Genomic DNA, 20,746 nt, shown 5'->3' on the forward strand with positions numbered 1-20,746 from the left:
AAATAAGGGTGACCAAGATAGGCTCTTTATCTTCATGAGCATTTATAACAGGAAGAAAAAAATATGCAAACAACCAAATATAGTACAAGAAAGAATCATATAAACACCATTCGTGTTCACCATTTCAAATTTTTAAAGCAGAATCACAGAGCGCTTCTTAGGTTTCTTTAAAAAAATAAATAAATAAAAAATCAAGGTGCAAAATGAGTTTAGTATGCTAATAACTGTATAAAAAGAGGAAGAAAATAAATAAATACACAGACACACAATACACACATACTCCTATTTGCTTATGTTTGCAAAAGTTATTTCTGGAAGGATATACAAATTGTTAACACAAGTAACCTCCAGAAAGGGGGCCAAGCACAAGAGTGACAGAACTTTTCAAGGTACACTCATCTTTTGGACTGCGATCAAAATGAATTTACTATGTCTTTAAACAAACGAATTTAAAATGTCACTTCAGAATACAGTATTTTAAGATGCTTTGAATTTATACTACCAAAAAGTTGGCAGAAAAACAGTTTTTCATTGTTGGAAAAAAAAATCCACTGCTTAGGACATCGGAAGCCATATTCTATAATGAGTTCTCAAATGTTTGCTACCTTTTTCAAAGTAATCCCTCCAAAAGTTATATTTATAAAATATTTTAATATAAAAACTAGCACATTAAAAAAATAGTAAAAGGATTATGGGAAATCCAGTCATCAATTCAAAGAAAGTTATATCTAAGATTTTCACTCTCATTCTGTAAAATTGTTTTTAACTTTTAGGTTTTTACAAATTATTACAAAATACGAATTCAAATTGAACATTTTACCTTTTTCTTAGTGGAATAATCGTTGGTATTTCAGAACTTTGACTTGTATAAAGAACAAAACTTAAATGTGTAATCTATACTTAATGGGTCTGTACTTAATTACAGCAAAGATTTCAGGTAATCACTATCTTGGAACCAACAAAGAATATTTTGACCTCGCCATTTGCTATGTGCTGTGCCAATAGTATGGATGTGATACACAAATGACTAGAAAAATATTAAAGAATTGTGTTGTTATTAATAAAAAATATTACTAATTATAATATTGGACAACAGCAATTCTTCAGTATTCTTAAGTGAATTGATCACAATTTTCTCACAAATTAGCTAGAATGAAATGCAAATTATCCATTTTTATCTAATTCACAATGAAGATCACTAGCAAAAACATAGTAAACAATACAAAATAAAACTAATAATTGGCGAAAACTGTATGCAGTAGATGTGTTTTAGAGAAAAATGACTAAAGATGCCTTAGGACTATAAAAAACTGCAAAACTTGTTAGAGAAAAATTAGAGTCGATACAGAAACACAAAACAAAACTGATTACAATAAAAAAAAGTGCCCTAGATTGTTAGTTACTTAAAATTAATAGAAGAAACAGGCTGGATGTGGTGATTCACGCCTGTAATCCCAGCACTTTGGGAGGCTGAGGCAAGCAGATCATCTGAGATCAAGAGTTCAAGACCAGCCTGGCCAACATGTTGAAACCCTGTCTCTACTAAAAATACAAAAATTAGCTGGGCATGGTGGTGAGTGCCTGTAATCCCAGCTACTTGGGAGGCTGAGGCAGAACTGCTTGAACCCGGGAGGCAGAGGTTGCAGTGGACCGAGATCATGCCACTGCACTCCAGCCTGGGCGACAGAGTGAGACTCTGTCTCAAAAAAAAAAAAAAAAATAGAAGAAACAAATTATGATATAATATTTTGATCTGTCTAAGCATATATACAAAAACTAAAATTGGAAAAAATACCCACAAAAACATTAAAGAGGCTACTCTGGCAGAAGTTTAAATAACAAAAATCTAACATGAATTAAACTAATCAAGAAATCAGCCCTTCATTAAAAACTTTACATGGATGACCCTGTGAAAATAATTTCAGGAACATAAAAATAAAAATAGAAAAATAGAAAACCCTTAAAACCACCATATATAAAAACTTGAGTTGGCTTTAAAAAAAAAAAAGCTCTAAAGAGCACTTTCTAATGAAAATCTACCAATGGTGGCATAAATGTGATTTAAATATTGTTTTCTTAAATATGAGGATGGTAAATCATTCATGTTAAAATTTGAAGGTTAAAATATCAACAGGATCAGTGCCAGCGCCAAAATATTCTGTACTCAAATATTTACTGGAAATGGAGTTATCTTTTAAATATTACTTTTGAAATAATTCCTAATAACAATCCAAATACAATGGCAGCATAAAGGCATTATTCTTTCAGTTCTCTGAAAATAGTATCAATTATTATTTGTATAACTTAGTAAACGTTCATATAGTGGTTCTCAAACCACAAGAATCCCCTGAAGGACTAATTAAAAATCCCAATTCTGGACCCCAGCCCCAGAAAATATGACTTAGGACTAGTGTTGGATCTAGGAATCTGTATTTTTAACATGTATGTTGAAATAATTTCTTTTTTTTTTTTTTTTGAGACGGAGTCTCACTCTGTGGCCCCATGCTGAAGTGCAGTGGTGAGATCTCAGCTCACTGTAACCTCCGCCTCCCGGGTTCACACCATTCTCCTGCCTCAGCCTCCCGAGTAGTTGGGACTACGGGGGCCCACCACCACGCCTGGCTAATTTTTTTTGTATTTTTAGTAGAGACGGGGTTTCACCGTGTTAGCCAGGATGGTCTTGATCTCCTGACCTCATGATCTGCCCACCTTGGCCTCCCGAAGTGCTTATGCAGTCAAGAATAACATCCTGTTCTAAAGATGATCCTCTCTATTCAAATACACCCTAGGGAGAAAGAACAACAAAGATGCAGGGAGAGGAAGATATAAAGACTGATTACAAACCTTTATATGCTGGAGCAGGTGGTGCTGTCGCCACTTTTCTGACTTTTGCTGTTACTGAGTTATCAACATTAACAACCATTACTGGATGGTCAATATGACCCAGCTTCTGGCCCCGGCGATTTGTTTCTTCTGAATGTTCCCACTGTTTTCTAATCCGTTCCTTAAGTTTTTCCAGTTTGACATCATGTTGTCGCCGCTTTAGAATATCTAATCTTTGGGAATTAGAAGTACTAGTAGAGGATGGAGAAGAGTCAGTCAGTCGTAACGCTTTTGGATCAGTATCATGGGCCATGTTATTCACAGAAAGCTTCAAATTGTTCTCATTTCCTTTTGTTTTGTTAGGCATTTCTTCCTCAGTTCTCATAGAAGCTCCCATCCTAATGAAACATTCAGAATTTTGCAATGCATCAATTGCTGGTCGATCATTTAAAAACCTAACAACTGTATCATTGATGACAGATGATTGGGAGCTCTCAAAATCACAGCTCCGTATATTCCGTTCTTCTCGATTGCCTATCATCCAGTTACCGCTCTCAGTCTTTTCTTCATTAACATCTACACAGTATACATGCTTTGACTCCAGATGGCTGGAACTGAAATTGGAAGGTGCACCATGGATTTCCCTACAATAAAAAATAATAAGCTCTGTGACTATGATTAATAATATACTGTATACTTGAAAATTGCTAAGAGTAGATTTTAAGTGTTCTCACCACAAAAAAATAAGAATATGAGGTAATAAATGTTAAATAACTTGATTTAGCCATTCCACAAGGTATACAAATATCAAAACATTATGCTGTACACTATACATACGTAGTTTCTACTTGTCAATTTTAAAGCTAAATCTTTTTAAAAGCTTTTCATAAAAGTACAAAAACTAGTCAAATTGAAACCAGTCATACAAACTGAATGAGAACTCTAAGCTAGCATTAGAAACCAAAAAATAAAAAACCTAGAAATTCCTGTAAGTTAAAGATTGCAAAATAACCATTAATAATATTATGACTCAATGCTCAATACCCCCTCTATCAAGTAAAATGGCAAATAATCTAAATAACAATCTGCATATTATAAAATAAGAAATATGCAAAAGATACGTAAAGAGATTTCCTAAGAACTCCAGAAAACAGGATGATAATCTGACTTTGGGTATTCACTTGACATTTGTCAATAAAATGTGTTATTTGCTACTCTATAAAATCTTAAGTACCAGGGAAAAAAGTTCTCAAATACTGGCATTTCATATATGTCACTTCTAAATAAGGAACCAAATTAATAAATAGACTAGGGGTAGAAATAAAGTGGAAGTACAATAAATATCTTCCTCCAAATAAATGGGGTCAGTAATGTTAAATCTGTTAACCACAAAGTACTTTTTGGCAGCTTCAAACTTTATAAAGCATATCTAGAAAATCAGGAGTAAGCATAGAAGGCTGGGCAAAGCCAAAGTACCTCTCACAAGTTCATATTCTCTGCTCATAGAAACACTAGCAAAAATCTTCCTCCAGAGACTATTTTTATTTTACATGTCATTCTAATAAGGCTTATTTTAGATTGATTGATTTATTGATTGATTGATTTTTGAGAAGGATTCTCATTCTGTCACCCAGGCTGGAGTGCAGTGGTGCGATCTCACTCACTGCAACCTCTGCCTCCCGGGTTCAAGCGATTCTCCTGCCTCAGCCTCCCAAGTAGCTGGGATTACAGGTGTGTGCCATGACGCCTGGCTAACTTTTCTATTTTTAGTACAGACAGGGTTTCACCATGTTGGTTGGCCAGGCTGGTCTTGAACTCCTGACCTCAGGTGATCTGCCTGCCTCAGCCTTCCAAAGTGCTGGGATTACAGGTGTGAGCCACTGTGCCTGGCTGAGCCTTATTTTAGGAAAGCACTTTATGAAAAGGGAGGCTAATGAAGACAAATGTTTCAGCAGTGAGAAGAGCACATGAATCATGAAAAAAATAGACAAGAAAATTATAAAACCAGACCTAACAACAGGCTGGACCTGAACGTCTGAAACAGCAGCCACTAGCCACATATGGCTATTGAGCACATGATATGTGGCTAATCGAAATTAAGAGCTGCTGTAATGTAAGCTACATACTGGGTTCTAAACATTTAGGAATGTAAAATATCTTTTTTGTGTGTGACTACTAAAAATGTTGAAATTACATGTGTGGCTCACATTAATGGTTCTATTGTATAGCACTGATCTGATCTAGGGCATTTCAGGTAAAAGCACAAAACCCTAAGTACTACAAAGATTCTCAAGGCCACGACAACATAACATAGTAACTGTTTCTACTGAGATCATATGAGCGTGTGCATTTTTCTAAGAAAATAGTCTACAGCTTTTGTCAGATTCTCATTAGGGTCCATAACCCAAAAAACTTTAGACCCTGTTCTGAGTGGTTGATTATTGAAAAAGATGGGGATTGCCAGGTGTGGTGGCTCACACCTGTAATCTCAGCACTTGGAGAGACCAAGGTGGGCAGACTGCTTGAGCCCAGGAGTATGAGACCAGCCTGGGCAACACGGCAAAAACCTGTCTCTACAAAAAATACAAAAATTAGCTGGGAGTGGTGGCGCCTGTCTGTAGTCCTAGCTACTCGGGAGGCTGAGGTGGGAGGATGGCTTGAGCCCAGGAGATCAAGGCTGTAGTGAGCTGTGATTGGGCCACCGGACTCCAGCCTGGGCAACAGAGTGAGACAGTGTCTCAAAAAAAAAAAAAAAAAAAAAAAAAAAAAAAAGGAAAGAAAAAGGAAAAGAAAAAAGAAAGAGATGGGGCTGTGAAATGAGTCCTGTAGCTACCATCAGAGACCGAGGCTAAATGTGATTATTTTCACTATATTAACAAGACTGCAACAATTCACAGTTAAAATAATTTAGTTCTAAAATTAGCACATGCAGAAAATAAAATAAAACATAAAATGTTAGGTTATATACCATGTCCCACTCTCAAAAGAGGAGAGAAAATTAACACCCCCCAACAAAAAGTAATTTCATACAGTCTTTCATTTACTCACTCATTAATTATTTACTGAATACATATAAGGATGTTCACTATACAATTCTTTCAACTTTTCTGTAAATTTGAAATTTTTCCTGGTAATATTTTAGGAAAAAATATTTATTTAATATTTAGTACATGCTAGGCATTAAGCAATGCCTTGAGAGTAAGATTTACATCCTTAGATAAACTAATGGGCAGATATGGAACCAAAACATAATGTAACCTGAAAATGTTTTAATAGAGGAAGTTACACAGTACTTTGGGAGCAGAGAGGGATGATGAACTAGGTTGGGAAAATGGGAGTGGGGTAGAAACAGATCTGGCCATTTTTCCCACAGAAAGTAATAAGAGTTTCAAGTGAGGAATGGAATCCACCAGGTGCAGGGTATTCCATTCACAGCTATCTTCTGGGTATTTTTTTCTTTTCTTAAAAGATACATAATTTACAGGCCAGCCGCAGTGGCTCACAACTGTAATCCAAGCACTACGGGAGGCCGAGGCAGGCAAATCACTTGAGCCCATGAGTTCAAGACCACCCTGGGCAATATGGTGAAACTCTGCCTCTATCAAAAATAAAAAAAAAAAAATTAGTCAGTCATGGTAGCTAGCACCTGTAAGCCTCAGCTAGGAAGCTGAGGTGGGAGAATCGCCTGAGTCCAGAAGGTGGAGGTTGCAGTGAGCCATGATTATGCCACTGTACTCCAGCCTGGGCAACAGAGCAAGACCTTGTCTCAAAAACAAAAAAACATAATTTATATACTTTTAAATGTAAAGTAGTATTATTTGCAGGAAGAACATTGAACATAAATATAAAGTGAGCAACTCAGTCTCAATTCTAGTAATGATTATGTCTCTAGGCAAGTTGCTTAATATCTGTGTGTTTAGAGATTCTGAACTTTGATTACTCTTCTTCAAACTTTTCCCTTCTCCTTTTTTTTAACTCTCAACTTTACCCAGATTATACCCCTGACCTTCTTTCTATATTTTTTCCAGCACTTCTAGTGCTTCAATACTAGTGATAACTCTCAGATTTATATTCTCAGCCCTGACCATCCCACATACATTCTTACCCAAATTTTTAAATGCCTACTTAATATTTCCACCTAGATAATTCAAAATTGCATCAAATGCAACATATTAAACATTGAACTGACAATCCATCTCCATCTCTCAAGGTATGTAAAATTTAAGAGTACAAACATATACCTAGAACTACCAAGTACCATCATAAACTTCTTGATTTGTGTTTAAAACAAAAAATGCTTACAAATGAAACAAAAAAACAGGCCCAGTGTTTATTACTTATTAATATTTGCCATACTAAGAGCATGAATGCACTGAAATCATTAGTAAAGTATCCCTCAAATACAAAATTCTGTAAGTTTATCAGTTGAATATCTTAAGCTATGTTAACAAAAATGCAAAGCATTTTATATCATATATGCTATCAAAATTCATCATCAATCTTGAACATCTAAGTTGCTGAAAGCCACTGGCAACAAAATAAAACAATAAATCAACTCACATTCGCAATAAGATAGGAATTTTATGTGACTAATTAATGCTACCCCAAAAAAAAGAAAAAAAGTAAGCAATATAAAGTTCACTATATAAAATAAACGATCTGAGATATTAAGAAGAAACAAAAAAGCCACACTTCCAGAGATGGAATAATTTGTTTCTAGGAAACATATTTATTACAATAAAGGTGGCTTGAGGCAACTATTACTATTTCTTCCCCCTCGAATATTTATCTGTAGAAGAGGCTACTGCAGTCAGTATTTCATGTTTGCACTATCTTTTGTAGCCATCTTTTGTGGAGAATGAAAAGGGTAGTAATACTAGAGTATTATACTATTTCACAACCAGAGTGCTATAAAAAACTCAGAAAACAAAGTATACTCTTACTGTAAATATTACAGGCTAAACCTATTTGATACCTTTTTTTTCCCTCAATACTAACCTATAAGAAACCAAAGGTTCACGAAATTCCACACGATTATTTTTCTTCACATTACTCTCCAGGGTGGTGGCTCTGAGAGGACTACGAGATTTCTCTTTTCGTGATTTAGAGGATTTGGAAATTGGAGCATTAACCCAAGAATCATCCAGGTATCTACCATCTGAAGGAAAAGGAAATCTGTGAGAACATATAATATAAAATACAACTGCCTCTGAATTAGGCTGGTATCTTAAAAAAAAAAAAATTAGGTATCTATTATTTCTAATAGTTGGATATTATATAAGTTATCTCTAGTATCTCTAGTTGGATATTATATAAGTACATGAAAAACATTCAGGTTAAATTGTTAAAGTAACTCCATTGATAGAGAAATTGTATTCTGAGCAAACAATGCAAAATAAAATTCTACATATAAAATTTATTTTTGTCATGGCTCTCACTCACTTAAAAGAGAAGTATCAGATACAACCTAACAAACTCCCAGGTTAAAAAATATATACACACACACACACACACACACACACACACACACAAAAATATATACACACACACACACACACACACACCCCCAAAAATATACACACACACACACACACACACACACACACACACACACACACACACACACACACACACTCTCCCACAGTTTAGGTAGAGAGTACTGACCTAGAGGTTTTCACCCACCAATTAAGAAACCACAGAATGGCCCGGCATGGTGGCTCATGCCTGTAATCCCTGCACTTTGGGAGGCCAAGGCGGGCAGATCACGAGGTCAGGAGTTTGAGACCAGCCTGACCAACATGGTGAAACCCCATCTCTTCTAAAAATACAAAAATTAGCCAGGCCTGGTGGCACGGCTACTCAGGAGAATCGCTTGAACCCAGGACGCAGAGGTTGCAGTGAGTAGAGATCATGCCACTGCACTTCAGCCTGGGCAACAGAGTGAGACTCTGTCTCAAAAAAAAAAAAGAAAAGAAAAGAAAACAAAGAAACCACAGAATCAAAATACAAAAGGTAACCCAAGAAAATATTTGCATTGTATCAATTTATGACAGTCACCATATGAAAGAGATTCCATTTATGATTTTAAATCCCAAGAAAAATATACATTAAGTCAACTAAATTTCATTTCCAAAGTGCTATATATCTGTGAATTAAAAAAAAAAATCAGACATATATAACCTCAAAATGAAACTCTCATCACTAAAAACAAATGAAAACTCATTGTCAAGGGTGACGCAATAGTGCTAAAGTCCCTGATCAAAAGATGGTGAAAACACCATCTACAGTTACTGAACATGAGGCCGCTTCATAGCTACCAAATATCAAAAGAAAAAAATTAAATGCCAGTGTCTCTGACAAAAAAGCAAGCAACACGAGACTGTAAGAAGAAATTAAACTGAAACAAAACTATTACATCAACAAACTATATTTAAGGCAGAGTGTGGTAGCTACACCTATAATCCCAGCACTTTAAAAGGAGTCCAAGATGGGAGGATTACTTAAGGCCAGGAGTTCAAGACAAGCTGGGGCAGCACAGAGAGACTTCGTCTCTACAAAAGATAAAAAAAGATTAGCCAGGTGTGGTGGCACACCCCTGTAGATCTAGCTGTCTGTTTTGTCAAAATTTATATTTAATATATGTATATATTTGGAAGTAACTTCATACGTACCTTTTCTACTTATTTTTCGGGTAGCACTTGTAGAAGACTTCTTGGTATCCATGACAGAATCACACACAGCTGTACTTGTAGGGGCTACTTCTAATTTATTTTCAATGTGTCTCAGCTAAAGTTTAAACACCATCATAAGACATAAGTTAATTCTGTAAATAATCCAGCTACCATCAATTTACATGGTTATTTAAAAGTATATTGCCGAATACCTTTTTCCAAAGTAGAAAAAAACTCAGGAATCCTTTCTTATAATATTTGTTTTTCATCATTTTTTACTTTAGCTATAATAACATCTGGCACAATGCTCCCCAAATTTAGACAAGAAAATCAGTAAGATTCTGAAGAATATCAAAGAGTTTCCATTTGACATGTTGATCTATTTTTTAAATTGTTGAGTATTTTCAAAGTAGTAAATTATCTGACCTTTTTTTTTTTTGAGACAGTCTCGGTCCATCGCGCAGGCTGGAGTGCAGTGGCGTGATCTCAGGTCACTGCAACCTCCACCTCACGGGTTCAAAAGATTCTCCCACAGCCTCCCTAGTGGCTGGGATTACAGGCGTGCGCCACCACGCCGGGCTAATTTTTGTAGTTTTAGTAGAGACAGGGTTTCTCCATGTTGGCCAGGCTGGTCTCAAACTCCTGACCCCAAGTGATCCACACGCCTCGGCCTCCCAAAGTGCTGGGATTACAGGCGTGAGCCACTATGCCCAGCCAATTATCTGATTTTATATGTGACATACCATTATGCAATATATCCTGTGCATTTTACATGCAAAAATGAGGAAAGAATTATTTACCTGGACCAAAATTTAGGACTATAGGTACTCAAACAGCCACAGTGTTTTACAGTTTTATGTCTATAAAATAAGTTTTGCAATAAAGACAAAATTCACAAGATAGAATTCAGGTTTCACACACACTCTGCAATATAAGTCAACTTTTGGTTATAACCACCAATGTTCTCAATGACTGAAAAGCATTTTCTCCTAAATGGTAAAGTATTACATGCTTACAACAAAAAACTAGGAAAACAGAAACAATATAAAAAATGAAATTAAAATCATCAAAATTCCATCACATATAGACACTTTATATAAAATTTTGATATATCTTCCTTCAGATTTTTTTTTTTTTTTTGAGACAGGGTCTTACTCTGTCACCCAGGCTGAGTGCAGTGACATATCTCAGCTAACTGCAACCTCTGCCTCCTGGGCTCAAGTGATCCTCCCACCTCAGCCTCCCAAGTAGCTGGGACTACAGATGTACACCACCATGCCCAGCTAATTTTTGTATTTTTTTTTTGTAGAGATGGAGTTTAAAATTCACAATCTGAATTTTAATAAGCTCCCAAATGTCCAGGCTGATCTCGAACTCCTGAACTCAAGTGATCCACGTGCCTCAGCCTCCCAAAGTGCTGCGATTACAGGTGTGAGACACTGCACCCAGCCTTCCTTCAGATTTTTGCATCCCAATGTATTTTAAAAATTTGAATAATTTTTGATATATTAATAGTTCTACATCAGATTGTCTCCCCTACTTATATGCCTTTATCATCCTTAAATGTTCTTCAAAAACACCCAATAGTTTTGAAAAACAACTACTAACAGTTATTAACTTACAGCTAAACTTTAAATTAGTTTAGCACTAAGTTAAGTTGGGGGATAAAAACTATTTCTACACTATAGAAAACATAATGCTCAGGTAGAAGAGAGAGAATATATATTGCTATATTCATAGGGCCAAAATATGACTCTGCATTGGGACCAAATCTAGTTTATAATACCTTTTCCAGATTTATTTTCAAACTAGTTCTAAAGATTAGAGGACAGAAAATATCACTGAAATACTTGGTAAAGAAATAGGTGATTCAAAATCAGGTGGCATAGAAAACAAAAAAGCGTATATTAGGAAAGTAATTTGCCCAGAGAGCAAATTAAAAAGAAAAGGGTTTCCCTTTGAATGAACTATGCATCACCTGCCAAATTTGGATTCCTAAACTTTAGACAAGATTGGCCAGAACACAAATGGGAACAGGTTGCCCATAGTCATTCCTCTTCAGTAGTAACAGAAAAAAACAACCTGTTATTGATACAAAAAAGAAGTAACTCTTTCAACACTGTTATTCAACATAGCACTGGAAGTCCCAGCTAGAGAAATCAGACCACAGAAAGAAATAAAGAGCATCCAAATTGGAAAGGAAGAATAACTCACAGTCTATTCAAGAAGTTGGTTTCCTTCATTTCCTCCCTAACAATGAGCCTTCTACATAAACAAAGCCCTACCTTCATCCTCTGTTTTAAATTTTCTTTTTTTTTCTTTTTTTTTTTTTTTTGAGACAGGATCTCTCTGTCGCCCAGGCTAGAATGCAGTGGTGTGATCATAGCTCACTGCAGTCTTGAGCTCCCGGGCTCAGGTAATCATCCCACCTCAGCCTCCCGAGTGGCTGGGACCACAGGCACATGCCACCACACCCAGCTAATTTTTGTACTTTTGTAGAGACAGGGTTTTGCCATGTTTTACAGGCTGGTCTTGAATGCCTGGGCTCAAAACGATCCTCCCACCTCAGCCTCCCAAAGTGCTGGGATTACAGGGTGCGCCACTGCATCCAGCCTAAATTATCTTTTCCACATATCAAATGAACAAATTTATTAAAGGTGAATAAACAGTACAAATTATTATTATTATTGAGACAGGGTCTTGCTCTGTCATTCAGGCTAAAGTGCAGTGGTACGATCAAGGGTCACTGCAACCTCGAAGCCTCGACCTCCCTGGGCTCAGGCAATCTTCCTGCCTCAGCCTCCTGAGTAGCAAGGACTACAGGTGCACACCACCAGGCCTGGCTAAATTTTGTTTTTTTTGTAGAGACAGGGCTTTGCCATGTTGCCCAGGCTAATCTCAAACTCCTGGGCTCAAGCTATCTACCGACCTTGACCTCCCAAAGTGCTAGGATTACAGGTGTAAGCCACCGCAACCAGCCAATTTTAATAGTTTATATGGCATGGTGCTTGTGCTCCTAATTCCTAAAGTAGTATCTTGTTTATTACTTCACCATTTAATAGTTGTAATTTATGTTCATTTTATAATATATTATATATATAAAATATATATATAATAATACTATAGTATTACTATATACTATGTATATAAGTATATACTATATATAGTATATATATTATATATAGTATATATATTATAGTGTATATGTAGTATATATATAATAATATATAGTATTATTCTATAGTAATATATAGTATTTAAAGAACAGTATAGAAAAAATTTTAATCTATTCAATCATAACAGGAAATTGATTTTAATCCAGAAATAAATAAATGGAAGCTAAAACTACTTACAGCAGCCTTGGTTTGAGAAAGTGCATCCCACGATGTGGTTATATCTGCTGGGAAAAAAAATGATATTTACTATATCAATCGACCAGAATCTCTGAATTAGACCTCAGAATCTGAATTTTAATAAGCTCCCAAATGCACTCAAAAGTCTGAAAACTACCTTATTAGGCAGAACAATTCCTCAGTAAATGCTTTATTATATTGAATCAAAATGGGTTTTTATCTATAAGATTATTTTTTTTTTGTTAAAAGAATGGTTTATTAATTTTTTTAAAAAATGTACAAAACAAATTATCTATAATCTTGCCACCCTTCTTTTACTATTTACATGTTTAATTGTTCCCATCCATTTCTTTCTTTTTCTTTTTTTTTATTATACTTTAAGTTTTAGGGTACATGTGTACAATGTGCAGGTTTGTTACATATGTATACACGTGCCATGCTGGTGTGCTGCACCCATTAACTCGTCATTTAGCATTAGGTATATCTCCTAATGCTATCCCTCCCACCTCCCCCCACCCCACAACAGTCCCCAGAGTGTGATGTTCCCCTTCCTGTGTCCATGTGTTCTCATTGTTCAATTCCCACCTATGAGTGAGAACATGCGGTGTTTGGCTTTTTGTCCTTGTGATAGTTTACTGAGAGTGATGATTTCCAATTTCATCCATGTCCCTACAAAGGACATGAACTCATCATTTTTTATGGCTGCATAGTATTCCATGGTGTATATGCACCACATATCCTTAATCCAGTCTATCATTGTTGGACATTTGGGTTGGTTCCAAGTCTTTGCTATTGTGAATAGTGCTGCAATAAACATACGTGTGCATGTGTCTTTATAGCAGCATGATTTATACTCCTTTGGGTATATACCCAGTAATGGGATGGCTGGGTCAAATGGTATTTCTAGTTCCAGATCCCTGAGGAATCACCACACTGACTTCCACAATGGTTGAACTAGTTTACAGTCCCACCAACAGTGTAAAAGTGTTCCTATTTCTCCACATCCTCTCCAACACCTGTTGTTTCCTGACTTTTTAATGACTGCCATTCTAACTGGTGTGAGATGGTATCTCATTGTGGTTTTGATTTGCATGTCTCTGATGACCAGTGATGGTGAGCATTTTTTCATGTGTTTTTTGGCTGCATAAATGTCTTCTTTTGAGAAGTGTCTGTTCATGTCCTTTGCCCACTTTTTGATGGGTTGTTTGTTTTTTTCTTGTAAATCTGTTTGAGTTCATTGTAGATTCTGGATGTTAGCCCTTTGTCAGATGAGTAGGTTGCGAAAATTTTCTCCCATTTTGTAGGTTGCCTGTTCACTCTGATGGCAGTTTCTTTTGCTGTGCAGAAGCTCTTTAGTTTAATTAGATCCCATTTGTCAAATCTATAAGATTATTAAGCCAACATTCCCAACATATGGTTTAAATGTAGACAGACACTGCTACCATTGGACTGGCATTTCCACTCACACCTGTATCAGACAGCTCCAAAAAAAAGCAGCATCCTCAGTTTACCCCAATGAGCTGAACAAATATAAAATTTTATATTGTACTGTATTTTATAATACAATGTGAAAAAGATTAGAAGCTATTCCAGATTTTGATCTACAAGTAAAAACACAGGTAAAATCCATTCAGTCTTTCAGATAACAACCCTTCAAATAGTTTAAGGTCGTGTATTTTCCATAAGTCATCCTTCTCCAGGATAAGTATTTCCACTTCCTCCAACTACTCTTCATATGACTTGATTTCCAGATCTCTCACAAACCTAATAATCTTCCTCCAGATGTACTCTAGTTTGTCAATCTCCCTCAAAAAAATCAATGCCTTAAAATTACCTCTAATGCATTATTTTAAAAAGAATTCAATGAGACTGTTATTATTATTATCTGTACCCCTATAAGTCTGTAACTATATTGGGGCTATATCATTTATTGAAATTAGGCCAGAATTTCTGAAGAATTTTACATATACTGGTTCATTTTAAAAAAGGATTCCTGCTTTACAAAACAGTTTACCATAGGATGCCTTTTAACATGCAGCACCATGTATATTTAAAATATAAGAGAATTTTAAAATGATTTATCCACTTTCTATAAATCAAAGCATAGGTATAATTTTCATTTATTAGACCAAAATTTAATACACATGACCTAAATGAGGTATTAAGTTCTATTTAAAAAAACAAAATCATACCTTGAACAGTATCCTTGCTTTGAGAGTTCCTTGGATTTGGTAAAGGCACCTCTTTTGATTTGCTGCTCCTCATCCTGCCAATTTACCTGCAATCACATCAGTATTCACCGAACATCAATCTTATAATATTACTTTTCCTTAGAAAAATAAATCATTAAAAATTATATTACGACTACTTCACACCCATTAGGATGTAAATAGGACAGGCTACTATCAAAAACACACAAAAGAATAACAGCTGGCAAAGATTTGCAAAACTAGAACCCGTGTGTGCTGTTCGTGGGAATGTATGGTACAATCACTATGGAAAACAGTGTGGCAGTTCCTAAAAAAAGTAAAATTAGAATTACTGTAAGATCCAGCAATTCCACTTCTAGATATAAGATATGGTTTGTTTCTGTGTCCCCACCCAAATCTCACCTTGAATTGTAATCTCCATAATCCCCAAGTGTCATGGGCGGGACCAGGTAGAAGTAATTGGATCAGGGGGCAGTTTCCCCTATGCTGTTCTCATGATAATAAATGAGTCTCGTGAGATCTAACGGTTTTATAAGCGTCTGGCATTTCCCCTGCTTGCACTCATTCTCTCTCCTGCCACCCTGTGAAGAGGTAGGTGCCTTCTGCCATGATTGTTAAGTTTCCTGAGGCCTCAGCCATGCAGAGCTGTAAATCAATTAAACATCTTTTCTTTATAAATTACCCAGTCTTGGATAATTTATAGCAGTGTGAGAATGGACTAATACAGTATACAACCAAAATACTTTTGGAGGCTCAAGGAACTATTTGTACAACCATATTCAAAGCAGCATTATTCATAGTAGCTAACGTGGAAGTAGCCCAAGTGTCTATTAACAGACGAATGAATAAGCAAAATGACATTTATATATAAAATAGAATATTATTCAGCCTTAACAGGAAGGAAATCTGATATGTGCTATAACATGAAAGAATCTTGAGGACATTATACTAAGTGAAATGAGCTAATCACAAAAAGACAAATACTGTATGATTCCACTTACATGAGACAGTCAGAATAGTCAAAAACATAGAGACAGAAAGTAGAATGGTGGTTGTCAGGGGCTGGGAAAAGAGAAGAATGGGGAGTTACTGTTTAATGGGCTTCAGTTTTGCAAAATGAAAAGAAGTCTGGAAATGGATGGTGGTGATGGTTGTACAACAATATGAATGTACTTAACACCACTGAACTGTACACTTAAGAAATGGTTGTAATGGTAAATTTTATGTTATGTATATTTTACCACAATAAAAAAATGAAACAAAAAAAATTATATCACAACTCAAAGGGAAAAGATCATGATCTGCCTATGGTTAGCTCAGTGATAAGTAATACTATATTTTCCTATGAAAATAGAGGAACTAGTCTCGTATAAAAATCATGTTAACAACACAGAAAGTTTGAAAAATATAAGAATAAAAACTCATTACTCCCTAAATCCTAATACAATCATTAATAAGTAATTTTATTACTATCATCACTGTAACTTCAATTTTGTGCCCTACTTAACTGCTGGACACTTGTGGTGGTTTTAAAATATATCCAAAATTTCTTTGATACTCCTTTCTTCAAAATGTGGAAATTAATTATTCTCCCACTGAGTATGGTGGGACTTAGAGACTTATTTTAAACTAATATCACATGTGGTGAAAGTGACAATATGTGACTTCTGAGACTAGGCTATAAAACGCATTCTCCTCTCTCTTTGGATCCAGGTGCGATGTCCTAAGAACAGTCAAGCAATCCTATAGATAGATGTCCATCTGGCAAAAAACTAAAGCTGCCTGCCTACACCTATGTGGGTGAGCTATCCCCTTGCAAGCAGATCCTCCAGACCAAGTCAAATCTTCACAGGACTACAGCTCTACCTGACATCCTGACTGCAATCTCATGAGAGACATTGAGCCAAAATCACCCAGATGAGCTGCTTCCAAATTCCTTACATACAGAAAGTGTGAGATCCCAAATGTTTGGTGTTTTAAACTGCTTAAATTGGGGTGGGAGGTTATGAGTTAGACAACAAGAGATAACCAATACAATAGTATGTCCCATTTTCTCTATTACAAATAATACTGAAATGAACATATTTGTTTTTATGAATTTCTGCTTATTTGGTTACCCAGAACAGCATCTGCAAAGTGTGCTAAAACTGAACGAAAGAATGTGAAGAACATGCTGCTCTTGAAATACAATGTCAAATTGTCTTCCAAGAAGGGCCTACCCATTTCATAAATATCTTAATATTATCTATTCTTTCTACTTTTGCTGATTTAACAGGAAAAAAATGTATGCTTTAATTTGAATTTGGTAGATGCTAGCAGGATTAAATGTTCTGCTCTATATCTTAACCTTAGTGCTTCATTGGTGAATTATCTTTTCTATCCTTTGCCCACGTACCTACCAGGATCTTAATGTTTTTCTTATCAAGTTAATGAGTTATTTGCCTTACAAATATATTAAACCTGTCATATTTGATAAACATTATTTTCTCCACTTAGTTGTACGCAGAGGCAGTATAGTATGTTGAATATTAAAAACACCAAATTAAATTTAAGAAAAAGAAGGGCTCACCTATTAAGTCCAAATATGTAAAACTAAAAGGTATGGTTAATTTTTAAGGAAGTTAATTTAATCTGATTTATCAGGGTAAATAATCCTGATTTATAAATTTCCTAGAAAACACCTCAAAAATGTTCTAAAAATAGGGCCGGGCACAGTGGCTCACACCTGTAATCCCAGCACCTTGGGAGGCTGAGGCAGGTGCATCACCTGAGGTCAGGAGTTCAAGACCAGCCTGGCCAACATGGCGAAACCCTGTCTCTACTAAAAATACAAAAATTAGCCAGGCATGGTGGCGCACATCTGTAAGCCCAGCTACTCAGGAGGCTGAGGCAGGAGAATTGCTTGAACCCAGGAGGCAGATGTTACAGTGAGCCAAGATCGCACCACTGCACTCCAGCCTGGGCAAGCAAGCGAGACCCCATCTCAAAAAAAAAAAAGTTCCAAAGCTAGAATTTTTTCATAGATTATAGAATATGGCTCTAAGAAAAGTAAACAAGTTTTCTGAAAATAGAGGAGCATGGTAGAAAAACAACATTTTATCAACCATAAAACTTTAATCTGCCAACACAGTTTAAGAAATTAACTCATTTTGGCTGGGTGCGGTGGCTCTTGGCTCACGCCTGTAATCCCAGCACTTTGTGAGGCCACAGCAGGTGGATCATGAGGTCAAGAGATCACGACCATCCTGGCCAACACAGTGAAACTCTGTCTCTACTAAAAATACAAAAATTAGCCAGGCATGGTGGCGGGTGCCTGTAATCCCAGCTACTCAGGAGGCTGAGGCAGGAGAATTGCTTGAACCAGGGAGTCGGAGGTTGCAGTGAGCCAAGATCGCACCACAGCACTCCAGCCTTGCAACAGAGCAAGACTCCATCTCAACAACAACAAAAAACTCATTTTCCTTTTGATGAAAATATTTTTAATCTAGCCAACTGAAAAATTAAGCAAACATCAGTTATATTACTAGAATATCTGTCAATGATTAGACAAAAAATTTCTTTGGGCAGATATCTTTTTGCTTTAAAACTAAAATAAGTGCTGAAATATATAGTGATTATCAATTTTCCAATGGAAAGGATAGATTAAATAATCAAAAACTACATATGTGTCCACAATCTCTATGTCTTCTTAGCTAACACTAAGGCTGAGACAGTATAAATGAGTAAACAAGAGAAAATTTATCTGCTTCAAAATAAATACCCTATTAATGGGCAATCATCTTTAATATAAATTACTAAATATTAGAAGTATGACATTTATGTAAAACTTCATACTATAGAGTATCCCCCACTAATAATGAGAATGAATTACAACTACATGCAAAAAGATAGTTGAATATCACAAACGTGTTGTGAAGAATGCCAGAAACAAGAGTATATACCATATAGTTCCATTAAATAAAGTATAAAATAGGCAAAAGGAATCTATAGTGCTAGAAGTGAGGATAGTCATCACCCTTGAAGTGACTAGAGAGGTGGCTGAAATTGGAGCAAGGAAGTGCTTCTGAGGTACTGCTAATATTCATGGATTTGGGTGCTGATTTCAAGGGTATGTTCAGTTTAAGAGACTTTATCAACTTGCACATTTATGTGCTTTTTCAATGTATATTATACCTCAAAGGATTTTCAGATAACATGAATTATGCCCTGTTTTAGGTTTATAATTCTAGTTTTTGAGGCTTTTTTAAGAGACAAGGTGTCACTCTGTCACCCAGACTGGAGTGTAGTAGTGCAATAAGGGCTCACTGCAGCCTCAACCTCCTGGGCTCAGGTGTTCCTCCCACCTCAGCCTCCCAAGTAGCTGAGACTACAGGTGCACACCACTATGCCCAGTTAATTTTTTTTAAAATTTTTATAGAGATGAGGTCTCACCATGTTGCCCAGGCTGGCCTCAAACTCCTGGGTTCAAGTGATCCTCCCACCTCAGCCTCCCGAAGTGCTGGGATCATGGGTGTCCAGCCACCACATGCAGCCTATAATTATAGTTTTAAATCAGTTTTATGATATCTATTCTCATGAAGCACCTGAATTTGCTAATCTATCTTTCAAAATCTTTGGTTATCCCATGCCCTGTAAGTGAATATTTTAAACATAATGTATTTAAGTTGGTCTGTTCTTTATGTAAGAATACATTTTTTAAATCACCATTTTTGTAGAAACTGAAAATTGCATTAGTGAAAAAAGTGCAATAAAAAACTTACTTATAATAATAAAATAATCTATCAAAAGGTTTACTATCTTTAAAGTATAAATCTCAATTTGCATAAGGCCTTTTTCCCAACCACTTTTAAGTGTTTACCAAGTCAAACAGATTATTCAAGATCACTTCTTGGGGAATAATGAAAGCACCTTCCCAGTTAAATGTTTTAGAGATATCATGACAATAACTTTATTCTACAGTCACATGGGAAATTTGGATTTATTTATTTGTTGGACATTTGTGTACTATCTTTTGTCTATTTAACTTGCCAAGAATTAAGAGATGGACGAAAATTCACTGGAACTACTGAATTTTTGTCCATTTCATATTTCTAAAATATTCAACTTCTAAATAACTTGATATTATTATTTAGTATATAAAAGTTCATGGTTATGCTGTCAATGGATTTTATATTTCATCACTAAAAAATGACTATGTTTATCCCTAGAGAAATGTGTTTTAGTATTTTAATTCTACTTTGCACGCTATTAATAAAAAGCAAACATTGCTTTATTGAATCTGCCCTATCCTTTTAATTCTAAGCTTTCTGGATCACTTTCTTTTAAACACATATTGTATATAGAAAATAGAATTTTTTAACCCAATGTAATAATATTTGTCTTTTAAGACTAAGAATGAGGAAAGTAATCTTGCATATCAACAGCTTGTGCTAACAATGTTTTTTGAGTACATACTTTGTGCAAAGCATTGCGTGTTATTAAAAAAAATTAAAAAGAAGAAATGGTCCTTACAGATGAAAAAACTGAGAGAGAGAGAGAGAGACAGAAAGAGAGAGAGAGAAATGGTTCTGACCTCTACAATCTCACAATCTAGTACAAGTATTCTTAACCTAGTAATCCATTAATGAGCTTTTCCTCTAAGATCTGAAACAAGACAAGGACGCCTGCTTCCACCACTTTTGTTCAACAT

General features: G+C 35.6%; 1 protein-coding gene across 12 annotated transcripts in view; it reads right to left on the minus strand.

Annotated features, from left to right (window-relative positions):
* CEP350 (centrosomal protein 350) overlaps positions 1-20,746 on the minus strand; it is a 161,097-nt gene that overhangs the window by 112,832 nt on the left and 27,519 nt on the right. For 6 of the 12 annotated variants that reach the window (XM_063716813.1, XM_063716811.1, XM_054550485.2 and 3 more), the window contains exons 2-5: positions 15,040-15,125; positions 12,848-12,891; positions 7,822-7,981; positions 2,845-3,467 (exon numbers count right to left, since the gene is read on the minus strand). In XM_063716813.1, coding sequence (XP_063572883.1) covers positions 2,845-3,467; positions 7,822-7,981; positions 12,848-12,891; positions 15,040-15,125 — 913 coding nt within the window. Of the gene's footprint in view, positions 1-2,844; positions 3,468-7,821; positions 7,982-9,494; positions 9,610-12,847; positions 12,895-15,039; positions 15,126-15,459; positions 15,906-20,746 lie in introns of those variants that run through there. The other 6 variants (XM_024251622.3, XM_054550447.2, XM_054550451.2 and 3 more) reach the window with 4 other exon arrangements.

The sequence above is a fragment of the Pongo abelii genome, chromosome 1 (genome assembly GCF_028885655.2).
Source record: "Pongo abelii isolate AG06213 chromosome 1, NHGRI_mPonAbe1-v2.0_pri, whole genome shotgun sequence".
Lineage (NCBI taxonomy): Eukaryota > Metazoa > Chordata > Mammalia > Primates > Hominidae > Pongo > Pongo abelii.